A 20,872-nucleotide genomic window follows, 5' to 3' on the forward strand; every position below is an offset into this window, starting at 1 on the left:
GAGGTGTACTGTTTTCCCTCCTTGTAAATCTCACATTTGATGATGGACCACAGGTTCTCAATGGGGTTCAGATCAGGTGAACAAGGAGGCCATGTCATTAGATTTCCTTCTTTCATACCCTTTCTTGCCAGCCACGCTGTGGAGTACTTGGACGCGTGTGATGGAGCATTGTCCTGCATGAAAATCATGTTTTTCTTGAAGGATGCAGACTTCTTCCTGTACCACTGCTTGAAGAAGGTGTCTTCCAGGAACTGGCAGTAGGACTGGGAGTTGAGCTTGACTCCATCCTCAACCCGAAAAGGCCCCACAAGCTCATCTTTGATGATACCAGCCCAAACCAGTACTCCACCTCCACCTTGCTGGCGTCTGAGTCGGACTGGAGCTCTCTGCCCTTTACCAATCCAGCCACGGGCCCATCCATCTGGCCCATCAAGACTCACTCTCATTTCATCAGTCCATAAAACCTTAGAAAAATCAGTCTTGAGATATTTCTTGGCCCAGTCTTGACGTTTCAGCTTGTGTGTCTTGTTCAGTGGTGGTCGTCTTTCAGCCTTTCTTACCTTGGCCATGTCTCTGAGTATTGCACACCTTGTGCTTTTGGGCACTCCAGTGATGTTGCAGCTCTGAAATATGGCCAAACTGGTGGCAAGTGGCATCGTGGCAGCTGCACGCTTGACTTTTCTCAGTTCATGGGCAGTTATTTTGCGCCTTGGTTTTTCCACACGCTTCTTGCGACCCTGTTGACTATTTTGAATGAAACGCTTGATTGTTCGATGATCACGCTTCCGAAGCTTTGCAATTTTAAGAGTGCTGCATCCCTCTGCAAGATATCTCACTATTTTTGACTTTTCTGAGCCTGTCAAGTCCTTCTTTTGACCCATTTTGCCAAAGGAAAGGAAGTTGCCTAATAATTATGCACACCTGATATAGGGTGTTGATGTCATTAGACCACACCCCTTCTCATTACAGAGATGCACATCACCTAATATGCTTAATTGGTAGTAGGCTTTCGAGCCTATACAGCTTGGAGTAAAACATGCATAAAGAGGATGATGTGGTCAAAATACTCATTTGCCTAATAATTCTGCACTCCCTGTATGCATTCTTCATTATACTCTTGAGCATGCTTGATTACAGGATTAAAACATCTTCTCTGGACAGGTTGACATTCTATGTTTTTCAGGCTTGCTGGACTAATATGCCTTTAGAAGGCCCTATTGAACAATTTTCTATTTTCTTATTTCAATACCATCTGTATAACTTTGAACCAATTCATTACCACAACACAGTTTCAAAATGAAGATGGTTCAATTAGCAAGAATGGTAATGTACATTAAATCACATTTAATGAAAAAAATAACTAGAGGCTAGTGTATAAGCTACCAGATTCATCTGATGTATCAAAGTATTATGTGATGGATATTTGATAATGCTCTAAGTTAGAAAGAGATAAATCAAGAAAAATGACCGGTCCCAAAATAAAATCATAAAATTCTAATTTCAAAAATGGCATTTACCTGCAACATGCATATTCACAAATCCAGCTACCACAAGACTTCCACAATCTAACAAAATTGTCTTACCAATCTGAAATCCATGATTGCTTTTGCCATTAACTTGCCAAGAAAACGGAACTTCATTTTAACTTTCGCAATATGAGCTGGTTTAGCAGTTCTGCCAAAAGGAAGAGCAAATAGTCCCTGGATGTTGTGAATATACTTGGTTCCTTCCTGGCTTCCTGTTGAAAGTAAATAAAGTTAAATAGCAAGAGGTATATTTAGAATAATTATGCTTTTTAATTTAGATTACAGATTTGCGGTTATTATACAGTTTGAGTGTGCAGAACTGTAAAGTTTTTACTTTTCAAAGCAATTAAACATCCATCTATAAGTTAACATTTTACAGAAAACGACTAAGATCATAAAATAAAAAATATTGGAAACAAATTCTTACTGAATTCAAACAAGAACCAGCATTCATGGTGCCTGCAAGGGTTGTTCCAGAGATTGTGAATATCTGCTTTAGTCTCATCTTCCTGACTACTGCCACCCATTTTAATCAATTCACTTAGGAATGCAAACTAACTTTCTTGTGATCCTATTTCTCGAACCTGGGAATAGCTCCACCTTTGTAAAGAATCTGGGAACCTTTAATATTTTTTTTTGTTTAGATACACAGTTACTGTAAAACACGTTTACTTCTTAGGTTTCATGTTCAGAGCTAAAGCTACTGCACAAAAAAAAAATTACAAAATTAAAAGGCGCTTATAGAGTCTGCCCATTACTTACCGTTGGTTGGCTTCTATATCACTCTTCTTCCCTCAATTACTATTGCCAACCGCCTTTTCCCCACCTATTGTTTGCTCCTTGGCTTCAGTCTTTACTTCAATCTTCATCCGTGGGGCATGGACGAAGTACTGCTTCCTCTGGCCAGTGCCCTTTCTCTAGCCACAGGCCCCTGCAGATACTCATTCTTTTACTTTCATCTCTCCTTCACCCTGCCCTCCCTCCTGATCTTTGTGGTGTCATCCCCTCATTCATTTTAAAACACCCTCCCTCCTGTTACAAGTTATACATGCATGCTGTAGAAAACTGGACATCTTTGCAGATATTCCCCCCCCCGCCAACCAACACACTTTTTGCCTCATTTAGAACTACTAGATGCTGGTTTTCTACTCGGACTGTGCACTGAGGCCTGCTAATCTGAACTCAGTGACCGTGCTCGTCCCCTAAAACAAACAGAACCTAATTGTAACCCAACTGACATGGACTTTGTAGGAAAGCGACCCTTTTGGCATGGTTACCCCCTCCCACTTCTTGCCCAATAGTGATGCTAACTTGACTGAGTGTGTGCTGGGATCCTGCTAACCAGGCCCCAGCACCAGTGTTCTTTCCCTAAACTGTACCATTGTTTCCACAATTGGCACACCCCTGGCACACAGCTAAGTCCCTTGTAAAAGGTACCCGGGGTACCAAGGGGTCTGTGACCAGGGAGAGTCTGGATGGAGGTGCTTTTACTCCTCCCCCTGCAGGAACTGAAACACTTGATAAGCCTCAAAAGCTCAGGCCTCCTGTTACAGTGCCCCAGGGCACTCCAGCTGGGGCAAAAATGCCAGCCTCCAGGGCCAGGATCCACTTTTTGTGGCAGGTTTGGTAGGAAAATTAGGTAAAACAAGGAGGAGTCACCACTACAGATAGGGCCACCTCTAAGGTGTCCAGAACGGAAGTGACCCCCATCCCTGCAACATCCTCCGTCTTGGTTTGGGGGAGAGGGACCAATAGGGATAGGAATGTGCCCCTTCCCCAAAGGGAGTGGGCACAGGAAAGTTGTAGCCACCCTCAGGGACAGTAGCCATTGGCTACTGCCCTCTGACCCCTGTAACACCCCTAAATCTAGTATTTAGAGGCACCCTTGAACCCTACTCACCAGATTCCTGGCGATCTCAAGGAGAAACAAGGACTGCCAAGCTGACCCCAGCAATGAAGACTCCAGATGACAACTGACTATGCCCCAGCCCTACCGGCCTGTCTGCAGACCCCTGCTTCACAAAGACGATGAATCCTGCAGGACCAGCAACCACTACAAACCCCCAGAGGACTGCCGGCCCAGGAGAGTACCAAACACTCCCAGGGATAGCAGAATAAACCCTCCATAAGGTCTCCAGAACCAATCTGGATCCACAAGCCCTGTCCATTCTGCACTCGATGCCCACAGCGTGAGTCCAGGTGGCCCACAAGACCAGAGAAGGTCCCCAGGCGATTCCGACCTAGTCCCCCCTCGGTTGACCATTCCTGGCAAACAACGATGCCTGCAGCCTGAACCCAGGTACCCCCTAACCGGAACCGGAGCAGACGAAGATACAACACCCAAGGAGACCCCTGCACCTCCAGCCCCCTGGCCTCGGGATTCTGAACGTCGGTCCAGCAATGTCAGGTGGGTGCCTCCCCTACCTGTCTAGCCTTTGGTTTCCCGGAACCGACCCCCTGGACCCACCCTGTAGCATCTTTTGTGACCCCTGGGTAACCCATGAAAAGCATTGGGCACCCAGCTACATGTTTGCACCCTGCACCCGGCCGCCACTGAGGGTGTGTGTTTTTGGTGTAAACCTGTGGCCCCACTTGTAAACTGCTTTACCTGCAAATATCAAACAAAGTACATTTGATACATATGACTGATACCTATTTACAGCTGTACTTACCTGCAACAAAGGCCAAGTAATAATATATATATATTTGCTCTATCATCATCCCAGTCCCACTCCAAAGGTAGATGAGCTGAAGTGGACACTAATCTTCAAATTCCTTCAACCTGTTTGGAAAGAATTAGATGTCTAGGGCCAGGGTTATGCCCATTTCCCAGAGGATGTGGTCATAGAGAGGGTGTAGTCAACCCATTGGCTGCTCACTGGCACTCCTTGTAATGCCCCTAAATTGAGTATTTAGTTGGCACCCCTGAACCCAAGAACTCAGATCCTGACGACTTAAGAAGACAAAGGGCAAAGAAGAGACGCACTCGCAGAAGAGTAGAAGCAGCAGCTGAACTCGTACCAATCCTGCTGGCCTGTCTGCACTTCGTAATGGACTCTACACCAGAAGACGGCTCATCCTGCAGCTGAGGCCTCCTGAAAACCTGGAAAACTGATTTTTGCAAGTGAAAATAATTTATGCTTAAAAAAGTACTTACCTTATAACACAGTTATTGTTTTTTTCCTGGTTTCTGATGGGATTTCACCTGAAAGTGCACTGGGTTCATGCTAACCAGGTTCCCAGTGCCAGACCTCTTTCCCTAAACTGTACAATTGTATCCCCAACGGGCAAATCCTTCAGCACCCTCTGTAAGACCCTAGTAAATGGCATTCCTGGTACCTAGGGTCTGAGGCGCTAAAGATGGTACCCAAGGGCTGCAGCACGAATTGTATCACCCCTGTAGCAGGCTGCTTCAGTCTATGGTGTACACCTAAAGGTAAGCCACCCTGTACTGAGTCCAGGTAACACTTAGTGATGGCGTAAGAGGTTCAAGATAACCAAAACTCTGAGGGTATCTAAGGAGAGCAGCTAAGGCTTACCAGGAGGGTGTAAAGCAGTTGCCAAAGATGTCAGTCAGTGATGTACACACAGGAAAGAACCACACCAGTTTCAGAAAAATAATGTATTATTTATTATAACACAAACACTAAACTAACTTTGGTATATCTCCTAAATAGAGATATGAACATACAAAAATATACTCAGAAACAGGTAAGTAAAAGCATAAAATATTATGGGCCCCTATGTGAGGGACCAAACCACGTACTACAAAAATGGAATGTGAAAATTACTACCAACCCAAACCACCACCCAAGGACCCTTAGGACTGGGGAAGCACTAAAACACTGAAGGTAAGTAGCTAGGATTCCCCAGGAGCCCGTGTGCAGAGTTGTAACCCCAGGTCAGTGTCCAGAGGATAACCTGGGGAAGTCGCAGTTTGAGTTTTCAAGTTTCAGGACCCTACCCATAAAACCCTGAGGAAACCTGTTGGCACAAGGGAGGTTCAAGAGTAACTACACCAGGGAGCCCAGGTGCATAGGGGTCAAGTTGTGTCAGAACCTCCAGTTGACATCAATGGGGACTTCGGTCGTCCAGCTGCTGTCATGACACATGGACCAGGATGGTGGAACCCAACTAAGAAGACCTATCGAAAGAGGGGGACTGATTCCAAACCACCCAGGGGTGCCCAGGTGGTGCTGGGGGCAATGTTCACCCTTCTTGGAGATGCTTTCCTGTTGGACGGTGATAAAAGTGCAGCTGTGGAGCCCAGGTAATGCAGGAAGATCCCAGGAGTCGTCCAAGAACAGTCCTACTCTGGTCGTTGGATTGCAGAGGGGACAGGTCAGCAGGACCACCAACAAGCCTTGGCAGGTCCTTCTGGCAGCAGGCACAGGGAGTCGCAGAGAAGCTCAACTGCAGAGCAGAGAGGGATGCCCATGTCGCAGGAGATGAAAGAAGTTGTTCTTGTAGCAGTGCAGTACTGGAGACTTGTGCTTCTTGGAACTAGGAGGTCTTCGGACTGAAGAGGCCAGCAAGCCTTGGCAATGACTAACTGAGACAGTGCACAGAATTTCAAGCCAGGCAGCGCCCGCGAGGGATCTCAGACTTCTCAGTTGCAAAGAAGACAAGGTCAGACCTCTGAAGGGCCACAGAACCACCATCTGTGTTGTAGAACCTTGGAGAATCAGTGGGACAGCAGGGTCCACAAACCGGTTGTCGTTGTGGTGCCTGTGAATGTAGGGGAGTGACTCCTTCACTCTAAAGGGGATTGCTTCTTGCTTTCCTAAGTGCAGGCAGAGTCCTGGTGACTCTAAGATGCACACCCACGGATGTCGCGGAGTCCTTGCAATGCATGGGGACAAATGTGTAGTAGGAGCCTTCCTACTAGCTGCAGTCTTTGTCATGGGTCCCAGCGAAGTCCAGTAGCAGGCGTATCTTGCAGAAAAGTCTTCAGATTGATCCATAGACTAATCTAGGGTTCTACCCTCAGGGAAGCCCTTAAGTAACCCAGGAAGGGGGTTGGACACTTACTGCAGTGACCCACCTATTTGGAGGGTTGGAGGGAGGCAGGTGAGTCAGGGACATCACCCAGCCAGACTAACCAGCCAGATTCTCCCAAGGGCCTCCGCTCATCTTAATTCCAAGATGGCAGATTCAAGTGGCCACCTGGCAGAGCTCTGGGCACCTCCCTAGAGGAGGAGCTTGACAGGGGTGGTCCCTCCTCTGTCCTTTGAGTGGTTTCACGCCAGAGCGGGGTTTGGGGGGGCCTGCACTGGAGTGAACTGGCTTATGCATGGAGGCACCAAATGTGCCCTTCAAAGCAGTCTGGTTGTGTTCAGAGGCACCCCCACCCCAGCCGAGAGGCACCCATGTCTAAAGGAGAGATGGTAACACCTCTCCTCTACAGGCAATCCTTTGTTCTGCTTTTCCATGCCTGAGTTAGGCTCCACAGAAGGGCAGAACAGTGTATGGGGTCGGCAGCAGCACAGGCTGGCATGCAGACCCTGCAAGACTGTACAGGCAGACATGGGGGATCCCCTGAGGGACCCCTAGAGTACATGGTATCATGCAACTAGCACTGGAAACAGAGCAGCTGCATGATTCCAACTTGTTTGGTACCAAACACGCCTAGGTTCGGTGTAGTTGGACATCTTGTCTTGACCAGTGTTCACTACATACCTTACGATGACCTCCCGCGCACTTACAAAGCCCAGAAAATGGAGTCTGGGGTTTGTAGGGGCAGCCATGGTCATGCAGAGGTGTCCTTACACTGAGTACCATGCACCCTGCCACTGGGTTGAAGCGCCTACCGTAGGGGTGACTTATAAGGACAGAGTGCAGGGACCGTGATATAAGGTAAACCTTATTTCGAGGATGAAAGCTGCATTAACCATTTCACACAGGCCTCTAGTCACAGTTTGCATGGGCCCCAGTGGGTGGCACAATACATGCTGCAACCATGGGGACCCTGGTGTACCAATTCTCTGGGTACCCAAGTACCATATACTAGGGACTTACATGGGTGTACCAGAACGCCAATTGTGAGGTGTAAAAGTTACTTAACAAATTAATTTAGGGCAGAACACTGACATTGGGGTCCTGGTTAGCAGGATCCCAGAGTACTAGTCTAAACATATTGACACCAGGCAAAAAGTGGGGGTAACTATGTTAGAAAGGTGCTACTTTCCTACAACCCCTCACTAAGTACATGACAGGGTGCCATTGCAGGCTGCGTGCCTTGGTGCAGACAGAAGTGAAAACACAACGTGGCACACAGCCTGTGTGCTATGTCCCCTAACATTCATTGCAATATTTATAAGTCACCCCTCTAGCAGGCCTAAGGCAGGGTGCATTATATTACATACAAGACATGCCCCTGTTAGGTGTTTCAATTCTCAGACGTAGTAAGTGGTCAGGGAAGCCATTTTCAATGCATGTGCTGGACACTGGTCAATATGAGTGCCCCAGCTACATGATTGCTTCAGTAAAGATAGGAATGTTGGTATCAAACATCTTGTACTGATAAGACCACACTGATTCCACTGATGGATTTATAAATATTTGCACCCAGAGGGCACCTTAGAGCTGCCCCATGAAACCCTACCAGGATCTGGTGTGCTTGCTGACTGGTTTCTGCCAGCCTGCCACCCGAGAGACAGTTCTTCAATAAAGTCTCAACACCTCCTGTGAACAGCGGACCTGTTCTCCAGCAAACTCCAAAAGAAGGGACTTTGAAGCCTCCGGAACCGCCAAAACCGGACACCTGAAGTCAGCACTGCACATGCCGTCTCTGACCACAGTTGAAGTGGACCACTGGTGCCAACAAGATTCCCAAGCTCCCCAGGGTCCAGGTCCATCGTGGTTTCACCCCTCCTGGACCCCGCGGTGATGACTACAACCTCTGCACTCAACCCCCTTCTACTGCGACCACTCTGGAAAAGAAAACACCTAAGGACACCCCTACACCGGTCACCCCCCGAGCCGTGGAGAAGAGGACCTAAGGTCTGAGCCCAACTGTTTGTTCCGACCAACTGGCCTCTTGGCCAGAGTCTGAGGCCTCTTTTTGAAGTGACTGATCTCCATTGAAATGCATTGGGCACCAGGTGCTGTTTTGCATTCTGCACCCAGCCTCCCCCATGCCAGTGGTAGTGTACTGCTGGTGCTGCCTTGGACCTTGCCCACTACTCACCTTAACTCCTGGATATTGCTCTTGTAAGTCGCTCTACTCTGTTCTTTTTCTTCCCAAAGAATTCCTATTTAAAAACGTATTTACCTGAAGGATTTTTCTCTGATGCCTAAACATATAAAAATATATTTACTATTTTTATAAATGTGATGTTGATCTCCTTTTTGAGTCGTGTGTCTCATTTATTGACTATTGTGGGTATTTGTAGATGTCATGGACTCTTGTGTTAAGACCAAGGCTGCTAGACCACACTACCCCTAAACAGAGCACTTTGGGAATGCATAGCAAGACTTGTCCACTCACTGGGGAACCTATGGACCTCTTACACGGTATTTACCTACCAAATAAAGGGCCAGCTTCCTACAACTTCTGATTATGATAGATACTATTTCAAACGCCAAGTTCTTAGTAGGAATGGACATTATGATATGAACCTGTTTAAGCTGGGATTTTTTTTTTTGTACTTGATAATTATGACAGAGCTCTGACAGAAATGAATAACTGTTTTGAGCACCTACGTCATTTTCATTTCTAGGTCATTAAGTGTGTTATGGAAAATAATTTTCTAGGGCGATGTGTGTAGGAAAATACCCTCCTTTTGGCAAGGTTACCCTCACTTTTTGCATGCTGTCAGTGTGTTTTGACTGTGTTCACTGGGATCCTGCTAAACAGGACCCCAGTGATTGTGCTCTCTCCCTCTAAATTTGGTTACTTTGGACTTTGCACACCCCACCATTGGCTTACTGGTACCCCAAATGATTCACTAGTACGTGGTACTTAAGTACCCGGGGCATTGAGGCACCCGGGGTTCCCTGTGGGCTGCATCATGTATTGTGCCACCCATGGGAGCCCATGTAAAAGTTGACTGCAGGCCTGCCATTGCAGCCTACGTGAAAAGGTGCATGCACCGTTTCACTACAGGTCACTTGACAAGGTCACTGTAAGTCACCCCTATGGTAGGCCCTCCTAGCCCAGAGGGCAGAGTAACTCCAGCTCCATTACACCTGACTTCGTAAGTGGAGGGAAGCCATTTTACCCGTGTACTGGACCTGTGTCCAAATATATAATGGTTACTCCGAAACCGGGCATGTTTGGTATCAAACATGTCGGAATCATATCCCAATACTGCTGCCAATATTGGTTGTATGATTCCATGCACTCTGGGGGCTCCATAGAAGACCCCCAAGCATTGCTCCTACTAGTCTTCTGGGGTTTTTTGGGCAGCTCGTGCTACTGCCATCCCTCAGACAGGATTCTGCCCTCCTTTTCGGGGGTAGAGTGAGGTACCGTCCCCTCCCTTGGAAATGTATTTCATGGCTAAGGAGGGTAGCTTCGGCAAACTACCGGTATTGCTTTGAAGGGCACATTTGGTGCCCTCCTTGCATAAACAGTTTTGCACCAGTCCAGGGAACCTCGTTCCCTGCTCTGGCATGAAACTGGACAATGGAAAGGAGATTGAGCATTTCCATGTCCATCATCACCCCAGGGGTGGTGCCTAGAGCTCCTCCAGGTGGCCACTTAGTTCTGCCATCTTGAATCCAAGGTGGGCAGAGGCCACTGGGAACATATGAGCGGCCAGGTCAGGCAGGTGACGTCACAGCCCCCTTCTTACAGGTGGTCACTCTGCTAGGTGACCAATCCCCCTTCCTGGGCTATTTAGGGTCTCCCCCTTGGGTGGGTACTTAGATTTGACGTGCAAGATTCCAGCAGAGCTCCTCTGCATCGTTTATATCTTCTGGCCACCGGGACTGCAACTTGACCTCCAGGAACAGACAATATGCAACTCCAGCACGGCTCCGCTTTGTAACATTGTTTCTCCGGCTCCTTCAAGCAACTGCAACATTTCCCTGGCTGTGCACTCTCTGAGGGTGATGAGTATTCAGCCTACACAAGAAGCAAGAAGGAATCTCCTTTGGAGGGAAGGAGTCACTTCTCTTCATCCGCAGGCACCAACTGCAACGATGACCGGCTGCGTGGGTCCTCTCTCCTCCAAAACTGTGTGGATCCTGCATCAGAGGTGGTGATATGGAGTGGTCCTCTTGGTCCTTTCTACCAGCTGGCCAACTTGGGAGATGGTAAGCCCTTGCATCTCCTTGCACGACAGTGCAGCACGCCTTTTGCTGCTACCAAGCCTGGTTTGTTTCTTCTCCAATGGATCTTCAAGCTCCGTGTAGCACCGGCCCCAGTACTTCTTCCAGCAAAGCACAGTCTCCTGCTCCAGTGACGTGGGACTCCTCTCCAGGTGTCTGAGTGAGTGGGCCTCACCGCGACTCCTGTGTCTGCTACCCGTGGGTCACCTTTGGGGGCTGCCTCCTGCTCTTGTGACTCTCCCGAGCTGCTGAGGGTCACTCCAACTCCCCTCCTTGGGTCAAGTCCTCTGGACCTTGCTGGTCCTCTTCAGCCTTGCAAAACCTTCTTCACCGACTCTTGAATTTGCCAAGGCTTGTTGGTGGTTTTCCAGCGCCACTGACTGACTGCATCAGGACCGCCACCGTAGGACATCACTTGCATCACACTTCTGGAACTCCTCTTCTTTTCCTGTGCTGCACTGCTGACTTTCTTTCAACACTCCTCCCTTGTTTACTAACTTTTCCCACCAAACCTGCCGCCTGTCAGCCACACGCTACAGAGCTAGGTGAATTTCAGGGGGCATCACTAGGATGGTGTGTGTGTGCATTTTTCAATAAATCCAACACTGGCATCAGTGTGGGTTTATTGAGCGGAGAAGTTTGATACCTAACTTCCCAGCATTCAGGGAAGTCATTATGGAGCTATGGAGTTTGTAGTGACAAACTCCCAGCCCATGTACTCAATATGGCTACCCTGCACTTACAATGTCTAAGAATAGACTTGGACACTGTAGGGCATATTGCTCATGGAGCTATGCCCTCACCTTTGGTGTAGTGCACCTTGCCTTAGGGCTGTAAAAACTGCTAGAGGATGTGAAACCTATGCCACAGGCAGTGTTTGGTAGGCATGGCACCCAGGGAGGGATGTCATATTGACTTTACCCTTTTCTCTCTACCAACACAGACAATCTGGAGTGGCAGTGTGCATGTGTTTGGTGAGGGGTCCCTTAGGGTGATATAATATATGCTGCAACCCTTAGGGACCCTCTCTGGCGACAGGGCCCCTTACCTGTGTGCCAGAGGTGTGGCAATTGTGGAAACAATGCTACAGTTTTAGGGAAAGAACACAGGTCCTGGGGTCTGGTTAGCAGGATCCTAACACACACTCAGTCAAGTTAGCATCAAATGGCAGGCAAAAAGTAGGAAGGTAATGCAACCAGGGGCCAATAGGGATACAGTTGTGATGTTCACATGTGAAGCAGATTGAGGGAAGATCAAATTAACTTGTCCCAGACATCTTTCCATGCAAGTTATTATACAACAGGGTGGAGTCATCTTAAAAAGCATCATCACTTTTTCAGCAATACTCACACAGGCAGCTTTAGGGAAGCATGGACCTCCAGGGTAACATAACACGTCATTATTCGGTACAATGTGCTTTACAAAGGTACCTTTCTCTGCATCTGTGATTCATGTAATCACACCCCTCCCCCACCCCCCCCTTTCTTGGCACTTTATCACTAGTTTGTACAAGTGACTTTCATAGTCTGCTCTTTACAGAGGAATTTAAATTGAAATTGGTACTGTTTTCAACTTTACCACAATAATAATTTTTGCATAAGAAGTCTCAGAAAAGCACGTGTCTCCAGAGTAATACAGTGCGTGTTACATTTGGGGTAATGTACTTTACACAGATGCCCTTCTCCTTTGATCCATAATGCATTGTTGGCACAGTGCATGTGATTCATGTGATCTAACTTCCCACCCCATTTGTTTGCACTTTATGGCTAATTTGCAGAAGTGACTTTTCCCTGACTGCCCTTTCTAGCGGAATTTAAATTAAAGTTGGTACCTTTGGCAACTTCTGCACATTAGCTTTCAGATGATTAATCACCTCATTATTTAGCAAATAGACCTATAGTGAACATTGTATCGAAAATGTATCTATATATTTGCATTACCCACAATTGCTCAATGGAGTAGCAAATCAATATAGATGGTATTTGTAGGAAGTTGGCTCTGTATATACTATTTCAAAGTAAGAAATAGTATGCACAAAGTCCAAGGGTTCCCCCTTACAGGTAAGATAGTGGCAAAATTAGATAATTCTAATGCTCTATTTTGTGGTAGTGTGGTCGAGCAGTAGGCTTATCAGAGGGTAGTGTTAAGCATTTGTTGTACACACACAGGCAATAAATGAGGAACACACACTCAAAGACTTACTCCAGGCCAATAGGTTTTTATATAGAAAAATATATTTTCTTAGTTTAATTTAAGAACCACAGGTTCAAGATTTACAAGTGAATAAAAGCAATATCATATACAGTTTTTGTTAAAATGGCAATAAGATATTTTAAAAGTGGACACAGTACAAAAATCAACAGTTCCTGGGGGAGGTAAGTATTAGTTAGATTGTGAGGTCAGTAAGACACTTACAAGTCTCAGTTCCGGGGGTTCAAGGCAACCCCAAAGTTACCACACCAGCAGCTCAGGGCCGGTCAGGTGCAGAAGTCAAAGAGGTGCCCAAAACACATAGGCGCCTATGGAGAACAGGGGTGCTCCGGATCCAGTCTGCCAACAGATAAGTACCCGCGTCCTCGGGGGGCAGACCGAGGGGGTTTTGTAGAGCACTGGGGGTAGGGGGGGACACAAGTAGGCACACAAAACACACCCTTCCGCGGCACAGGGGCCGCCAGGTGCAGTGTGCAAAGCAGGCGTCGGGTTTTGTATTAGATTCAATCGAGGGACCCAGGGGTCACTCTAGCTGTGCAGGAAGGTCACAGGGGTGCTTCTCGGGCAGGTCATTGACTGGGCTAGGCAGAGGGTTACCTAGAGGCCACTCCTGCACTGAGGTTCGGTTCCTTCTGGTCCTGGGGGCTGCGTGTGCAGTGCTTGGTCCAGGCGTCGGGTCCCTTGTTACAGGCAGTCAGGGGGAGCCTTGGATTCTCTCTGCATGCGTCGCTGTGGGGGTCCAATGGGGTCGTCTCGGGCTACTCAGGGGGTCGCAGTCGTCTAGGACTCCTCCCTGTGGTGTTGGTTCTCTGGATCTCGAGCCGGGGGTGTTTGGTGCAGGGGGTGAAGTCTTGCACGTCCGGCAGGAAGAGTGAGGTCTTTAAAAGTTGCAATATTGTTGCTGTTTGTTGAGCAGAGCCGCTGCTCATGGGAGTTTCTTGGCCCTTAGGTTCAGGGCAGTCCTCTGAGGCTTCAGAGGTCGCTGGTCTCTGTTGGATGTGTCGCTGTTGCAAGTTTTCGAGTCAGGAGACAGGCAGGTAGGTAGGGCTGCGGCCAAAGCAGTTGTTGTCTTCCAACGTCTCTGCAGGGCTTTCAGGTCAGCAGTCCTTAGTTCAGGTTTCAGGAATCTCATTTCCTGGGTGCCCCTAAATACTAAATTTAGGGGTGTTTAGGTCTCGAGGGCAGTAGCCAATGGCTACTGTCCTGGAGGGTGGCTACACCCTCTTTGTGCCTCCTCCCTGAGGGGAGGAAGCACATACTTAATCCTATTGGGGGAATCCTCCAAACTTAAAATGGAGGATTTCTAAAGGCAGGAGTCACCTCAGTTCAGGACACTTTAGGGGCTGTCCTGACTGGTGGGTGACGACTCCTTGTTTTTCTCATTATCTCCTGCAGCCCTGCTGCCAAAAGTGGGGGCAGTGTCTGGAGGGGCAGGCATTTCCACTATCTGCGATGCCCTGTGGCGCTGTAACAAAAGGGATGAGCCTTTGAGGCTCACCGCCAGGTTTTACAGTTCCTGCAGGAATAGGTGAGAAGCACCTCCATCCAGTACAGGCTTTGTTCCTTGCCACAGCACACTCTCCCCATGTGGCCAGAAACTCGTCTGGTTGTGGCAGGCTGGCAAAAACTGGTCAGCCTAACACTAGAAGTCGGATTGGTATTCAGGGGGCATCTCTAAGATGCCCTCTGGTTGTATTTTACAATAAATTCCACACTAGCATCAGTGTGCATTTATTGTGCTGAGAAGTTTGATACCAAACTTCCCAGATTTCAGTGTAGCCATTATGGAACTGTGATGTTTGTGTTTGACAAACTCACAGACCATATACTCTTATGGCTACCCTGCACTTACAATGTCTAAGGTTTTGCTTAGACACTGTAGGGAAATAGTGCTCATGCTCAAATGTCCTCACCCGTGGTATAGTGCACCCTACCTTAGGGCTGTAAGGCATGTTAGAGGGTGACTTACCTATGCCACAGGCAGTGTGAGGTTGGCATGGCACTCTGAGGGGAGTGCCATGTCGACTTAGTCTTTTTCTCCCCACCAGCACACACAAGCTGTGAGGCAGTGTGCATGTGCTGAGTGAGGGGTACCTAGGGTGTCATAAGACATTCTGCAGCCCTTAGAGACCTGACTTATCCGAGTGCCAGGGCTTTGCCAATTGTGGAAGCAAAGGTACAGTTTAGGGAAAGAACACTGGTGCGGGGCCTGGTTAGCAGGTCCCAGCACACTTTCAATTATAACTTGGCATCAGCAAAAGGCAAAAAGTCAGGGGGGTAGCCATGCCAAGGAGGCATTTCCTTACACCCCTCTAGCAGGCCTTACAGCCCTAAGGCAGGGTGCACTATACCACCGGTGAGGGCATAGCTGCAAGAGCACTATGCCCCTACAGTGTCTAAGTCCATTCTTAGACCCTGTAAGTGCAGTGTAGCCATATTGAGTATATGGTCTGGGAGTTTGTCATCACAAACACCACAGCACCATAATGACTTCACTGAATACTGGGAATTAGGTACAAGGGGGCTCACACAATCTCGAGCTGGACCTATGTAGATTTTGTTGACTTCTCAGTCAAAACACTAGATGGGGGAGGGATGAGGTGTAACCAAAAGAAAGGGGTCACAAAGCCTCTCCAGGGGAAGGGTGGTGAGACACCCAAGGACATAAACAAAGTCTTCTCCAGACCCCCAAAAATCTGCTTAGGAGGGTGGGCCCCAAACCTCTCCGCAGTCCACAAATGGGTACAAGGGTAAGAACTTTGATTCCCAAGAAGGCCTGGTGTCACAACTGTAGACAGCATGGGCAACAAACCGGAGACATGGCCTGCCCCAAGAAACATCCCACTAGCACTACTCCAGTTAGCACTGGAATAGCTAGTCTTCAGTTGGGATCAACAGTGTGCCCAGAGCAAATCAGGGTTCACACTGACGCTACTTTAGTCTCAGAGAGTGGGGTGGATATAGCCACACTAGCTGCCTGACGGCCTAACATGCAAAAATATAGGTAAAAAAGGTAGAAGCTCTAAGGGATACAGATGCCAGTGTCACCATGGTGACAAAGAAACTGGTTTCCCCAGGACAGTATTTGGCTGGACAAACGTATCCAGTCACCAATGCTGACGTGACTGAAGTCCATCCCATGGCTATAGTGACTTTAGAATGGGGAGGGGTTATTGACCTGAAACAGGTAGTGGTCTCTTCTGCAATCCCAGAAGAATGTTTCCTAGGGAATGATCTGCAGTCATCAGCATGGGATGAGGTAGAGCTCAAAACCCATGCAGCCATGCTTGGAATCCCTGAACTAGTAAGTGTGAACACAAGAGCACTGAGCAAAGCACAGGGTGAAAAAGAGGTGTTGGAGTCTGGAATTATGTCATAACCTCCCAAGAGGAAAGGAAAGAAGAGTGGGGAACCAGCTTCTACACAGTACAAGAAGCAGAACCTCTCTTCTCAGGAAGATGTCTTATCCCCTGAGGGAACTAAGCCAATTGGGCTGGAGCCGTATCAGGTAGAGCTCTTGGGCCCAGGGGGACCCACAAGGGAACAGCTCTGCCAGGGACAAAAGACTTGTCATACTCTTGAAGGTCTGAGACAGCAAGCAGCTGAGCATGAAAAAGGAAGTGTCAGTGGATCCCACAGGGTCTATTGGGAGGATGGACTCAATTACACTGAGGCCAGAGATCCCAAACCTGGTGCCACTAGGAGAGTGGTAGTGCCTCAGGAGTTTAGAGAGGTTATCCTCACATTGGCCCATGACATACCCCTAGCTGGGCATTTGGGACAGACCAAGACATGGGACCAACTTGAGAACCATTTTTAATGGCTCAACATGTCCTAGAAAGTGAGGGTGTTTTGTAGCACCTGTGTCACCCGTCAAGCCAGTGGTAAGAGAGGTGGCCATACAAAGGCCCACCTCATTCCACTTCCAGTGGTGGGGGTACCCTTTGAGAGGGTTGGTGTGGACACTGCAAGTCCACTTGAACCTCCCACAGCCTCAGGGAATCAGTACATAATGGTTGTGGTGGATCATGCTACTAGATACCCTGAAGCAATTCCCCTTAGGTCAACTATTGCCCTGGCAGTAGCCAAAGCCCTAATTGGTAATTTTTACCAGAGTGGGTTTCCCTAAGGAGGTGGTTTCTGACAGAGGTACAAACGTCATGTCAGCTTACCTCAAAAACACATGTAAAATGAGGGTGGGGTGACTTACAAATTCACCACACCATACCATTCACAAACCAATGGACTTATTGAGGGATTCAACAAGAAACTGAAGAGCATGATCACGGGGCTCCCTGAAAAACTCACAAGGACATGTATGTCCTCCTGCCATGCTTGCTTTTCGCTTACAGAGAGGGGCCTTAGAAGGGAGTAGGGTTTTCCCCTTTTGAACTTCTGTTTGGCCATCCTGTAAGGGGACCACTGGCACTTGTTCAGGAAGGCTGGGAGAGACCACTCCATGAGCCTAAACAAGATGTGGTGGACTGCTTGGCCTCCGCTCCAGGATGGCTGAGTACATGGAAAAGGAATTCAAAAACTTTGAGGCCAACAACTCCAACAGTTGTGGTATGACCAAAAGGCTGCAATTCTGAATTCCAGGCAGGGGAGAAAGTCTGGGTTCTGGAGCCTGTGGCTCCCAGGGCACTTCAGGACAGATGGAGTGTCCCTTACCCAGTTCTAGACAAAGAGTCAGGTCACTTACATAGTTGACCTGGGCACTAGCAGGACACCCAAGAGGGTGATCTATGTTAACCATCTGAAACTCTACAATGATAGAGCAGACATAACCATACTGATGGTTACTGATGAGGATCAGGAAGCAGAGAGTGAACCTCTGCCTGACCTCCTCTTAACTGACCCTAAAGAAGGATCAGTAGATGGAGTTGTCTATTCAGACACCCTCTCTGCCCACAGCAAGCTGACTGTAGGGAAGTTCTACAGCAGTATGCAGAGCTCTACTCTTTGACCCCTGGTCAGACACAACCGTGTACCCATGATGTGGACCCAGGAGACAGTCCACCTGTCAAGAACAAAATCTATAGACAGTCTGACCAAGTCAGAGAGTATCAAAGTGGAAGTCCACAAGATGCTGGGGTTATGGGTAAAAGAGCACTCCGACAGTCCCTGGGCTAACCCAGTGATCTTGGTCCCCAAACCTCATATCAAAGATGGTAAAAGAGAAATGAGGTTCTGTGTGGACTAGACAACAATTATGTCACTAAGACAGACATACACTCCATACTCAGAGTGGATGAATTGATTGATAAGTTAGGTGCAGCCAAATTTCTAAGTACCTTGGACTTAACTGCAGAGTACTAGCAAATTAGGATGGCACATGCAGCCAAAGAAAATACAGCATTCTATACAACTAATGGGCATTATTAGTTCACTGTTATGCCCTTTGGCTTAAAGAATGCCCCTGCCACCTTCTAAAGGTTGATGAATCAAGTCCTTGCTGGTTTGGAGTCCTTTAGTGCAGCATAGCTAGATGATATTGCTGTCTTTAGCTCCAGCTAGCAGGATTACCTGGTCCACCTGGGGAAGGTTTTGCAGGCCTTGCAAATAGTAGGCCTCTCTATCAAAGCATCTAAATGCAAGATAGTGCAGGGCACAGTTGTATACTCGGGCCACCTTTTAGGTGGAGGCCAAGTGCAACCTTTACAACCCAAGATCCAGACAATTCTGGACTAGAAAGCTCCAAAAACCCAGACTCAAGTCAGGGCATTCCTTGGCTTGACTGGTTTCTACAGGAGGTTTGTGAAGGGATATTGGTCCATTGTGATTCCCCTCACTGAACTGACCTCAAAGAAGATGCCAAAGAAAGTAAACTGTACCCTTGACTGTCAAAAGGCCTTTGATACCCTAAAAGAAGCAATATGCTCAGCATCAGTTCTTAAAGCTCCAGATTATTCTAGGCAGTTCATTGTGCAGACAGATGCCTCTGAACATGGGATAGGAGCAGTCCTGTCCCAAACCAATGATTATGGCCTTGACCAGCCTGTTGCTTTCATTAGCAGAAGGTTACTCCCCAGTGAGCAGTGTAGGAGTTCCACTGAGCGGGAGGCATTTGCTGTGGTTTGGTCACTGAAAAAGCTGAGGCCATACTTATTTGGCACTCAGTTGTTCAAACTGACCACAGACCTCTCAGATGGCTTATGCAAATGAAAGGAGAACCGTAAACTTTTGAGGTGGTCTATATCCCTACAGGGAATTTACTTTGCAGTGGAACACGGACTTGGGACTGCCCATGCCAATGGACTTTCCAGTTTCTTCCACTTAGACTATCAAGACTCTGTTGGGAAAGGTTAGTCTCATCCTCTCGTTTTGTTCGGGGGAGGGGTGGTTGAGTAGTAAAGTGCCACTGTTGGCATGGTTATCCCCCACCTTTTGCCTAGTGTTGATACCAACTGTAGGAAGATAGCTCCTTGTTGCACTTACACCTCCCCCCCCCCCACCTTTTTCCTGATGCTGACTTGACAGTGTGTGCTGGGACCCTGCTAACCAGGCCCCAGCACCAGTGTTCATTCACAAAAAATTTACCATTGTTTCCACAAGTGGCCCACCATTGGGGCACAGGTAAGTCCCTTGTAAAAGATACCAGTGGTACCAAGGGCCCTGTGACCAGGGAAGGTCCTTAAGGGCTGCAGCAGGTGTTGTGACACACTAAGGGACCACTCACCTAACACATGCACACTGCCATTGCAGAGTGTGTGTGTTAGTGGGGAGAAAAAGACAAAGTCGACATGGCAGCCCCCTAAGGGAGCCATGCACACAAAACACTACATGTGGCATAGGTAAGTCACCCCTCTAGCAGGCCTTAAAGCCCTAAGGCACGGTGCACTATACCATAGGTGAGGGCATAGATGCCGGAGCAATATGCCCCTACAATGTCAAAGTCCATTCTTAAACATTGTAAGTACAGTGTGGCCATATTAAGTTTATGGTCTGGGAGTTTGTCAAAACTAACTCCACAGATCCATAATGGCTACATTGAATACTAGGAAGTTTGGTATCAAACTTCTCAAAATAATAAACCCACACTGATGCCAGTGCTGGGAGATAATGAGAAAAACAAGGAGTCACCCCGTCAGCCAGGTCCACCCCTAAGGTGACCAGATCTGAAATGACCCCCCTCCTTGGAAAATCCTCCATTTTGCTTTGGAGGATTTAGCTCAACAAGGATAGGGATGTGCTCCCCTCCCCAAGGGGAGGGAGCACAAGGAGGGTGTAGCCACCCTCAAGGACAGTAGCCATTGGCTACTGCCCTGAAACCATAACACACCCCTAAATTCAGTATTTAGGGGCAACCCTGAACCCAGGATTTTACATTCCTGATGACCTGCAAAGCAGGACTGCCTAGCTGAAAAAGCCCGCAGAGAAGAAGGAAGACGACAACTGCTTTGGCCCCAGTCCTACCGCCCTGTCTCCAACTTCAGAGAACCTGCACCAGCAATGCATGCTGCAGGCCCAGCGACCTCTGCCGACAAAGAGGACTCTCCTGCAACTACAAAGGAGCAAGAAACTCCCATGGACAGTGGACCTGTCTAACCAAGCAAGAAGAAACCATCTTTAAAGGGACTCCCACCTCATTGCCCACCACTCTGCTCCCTACACCCCTGGCCAGTGTCCAGAGAAACCAATGACCCAGAGAGGACCACCAGGCGACTGACGGCGTGTCCACCCTGGACTAACCTCTCTGCACCCCCACGATGATGCCTGCAGAGGGAATCCAGAGGACCCTCCTGACTGTGACTGTCCAGGATGAAGATATCAGACGCCTGGAGAAGCACTGCACCCGCAGCCCCCAGGCCCATGAAGAACCAACCACCAGTGTAGCAGTGACCAGCAGGCGGCTCTCA

At 48.2% G+C, this 20,872-nt stretch overlaps 1 protein-coding gene across 13 annotated transcripts in view; it reads right to left on the reverse strand.

Annotated features, from left to right (window-relative positions):
* Positions 1-20,872, reverse strand: part of TRIP12 (thyroid hormone receptor interactor 12) — a 1,145,873-nt gene that overhangs the window by 121,320 nt on the left and 1,003,681 nt on the right. For all 13 annotated transcript variants that reach the window (XM_069213427.1, XM_069213421.1, XM_069213434.1 and 10 more), the window contains one exon: positions 1,584-1,738. In XM_069213427.1, the coding sequence (XP_069069528.1) occupies positions 1,584-1,738 (155 nt within the window). The remainder of the gene's footprint in view (positions 1-1,583; positions 1,739-20,872) is intronic.

This window comes from Pleurodeles waltl, chromosome 11 (assembly GCF_031143425.1).
Source record: "Pleurodeles waltl isolate 20211129_DDA chromosome 11, aPleWal1.hap1.20221129, whole genome shotgun sequence".
NCBI lineage: Eukaryota > Metazoa > Chordata > Amphibia > Caudata > Salamandridae > Pleurodeles > Pleurodeles waltl.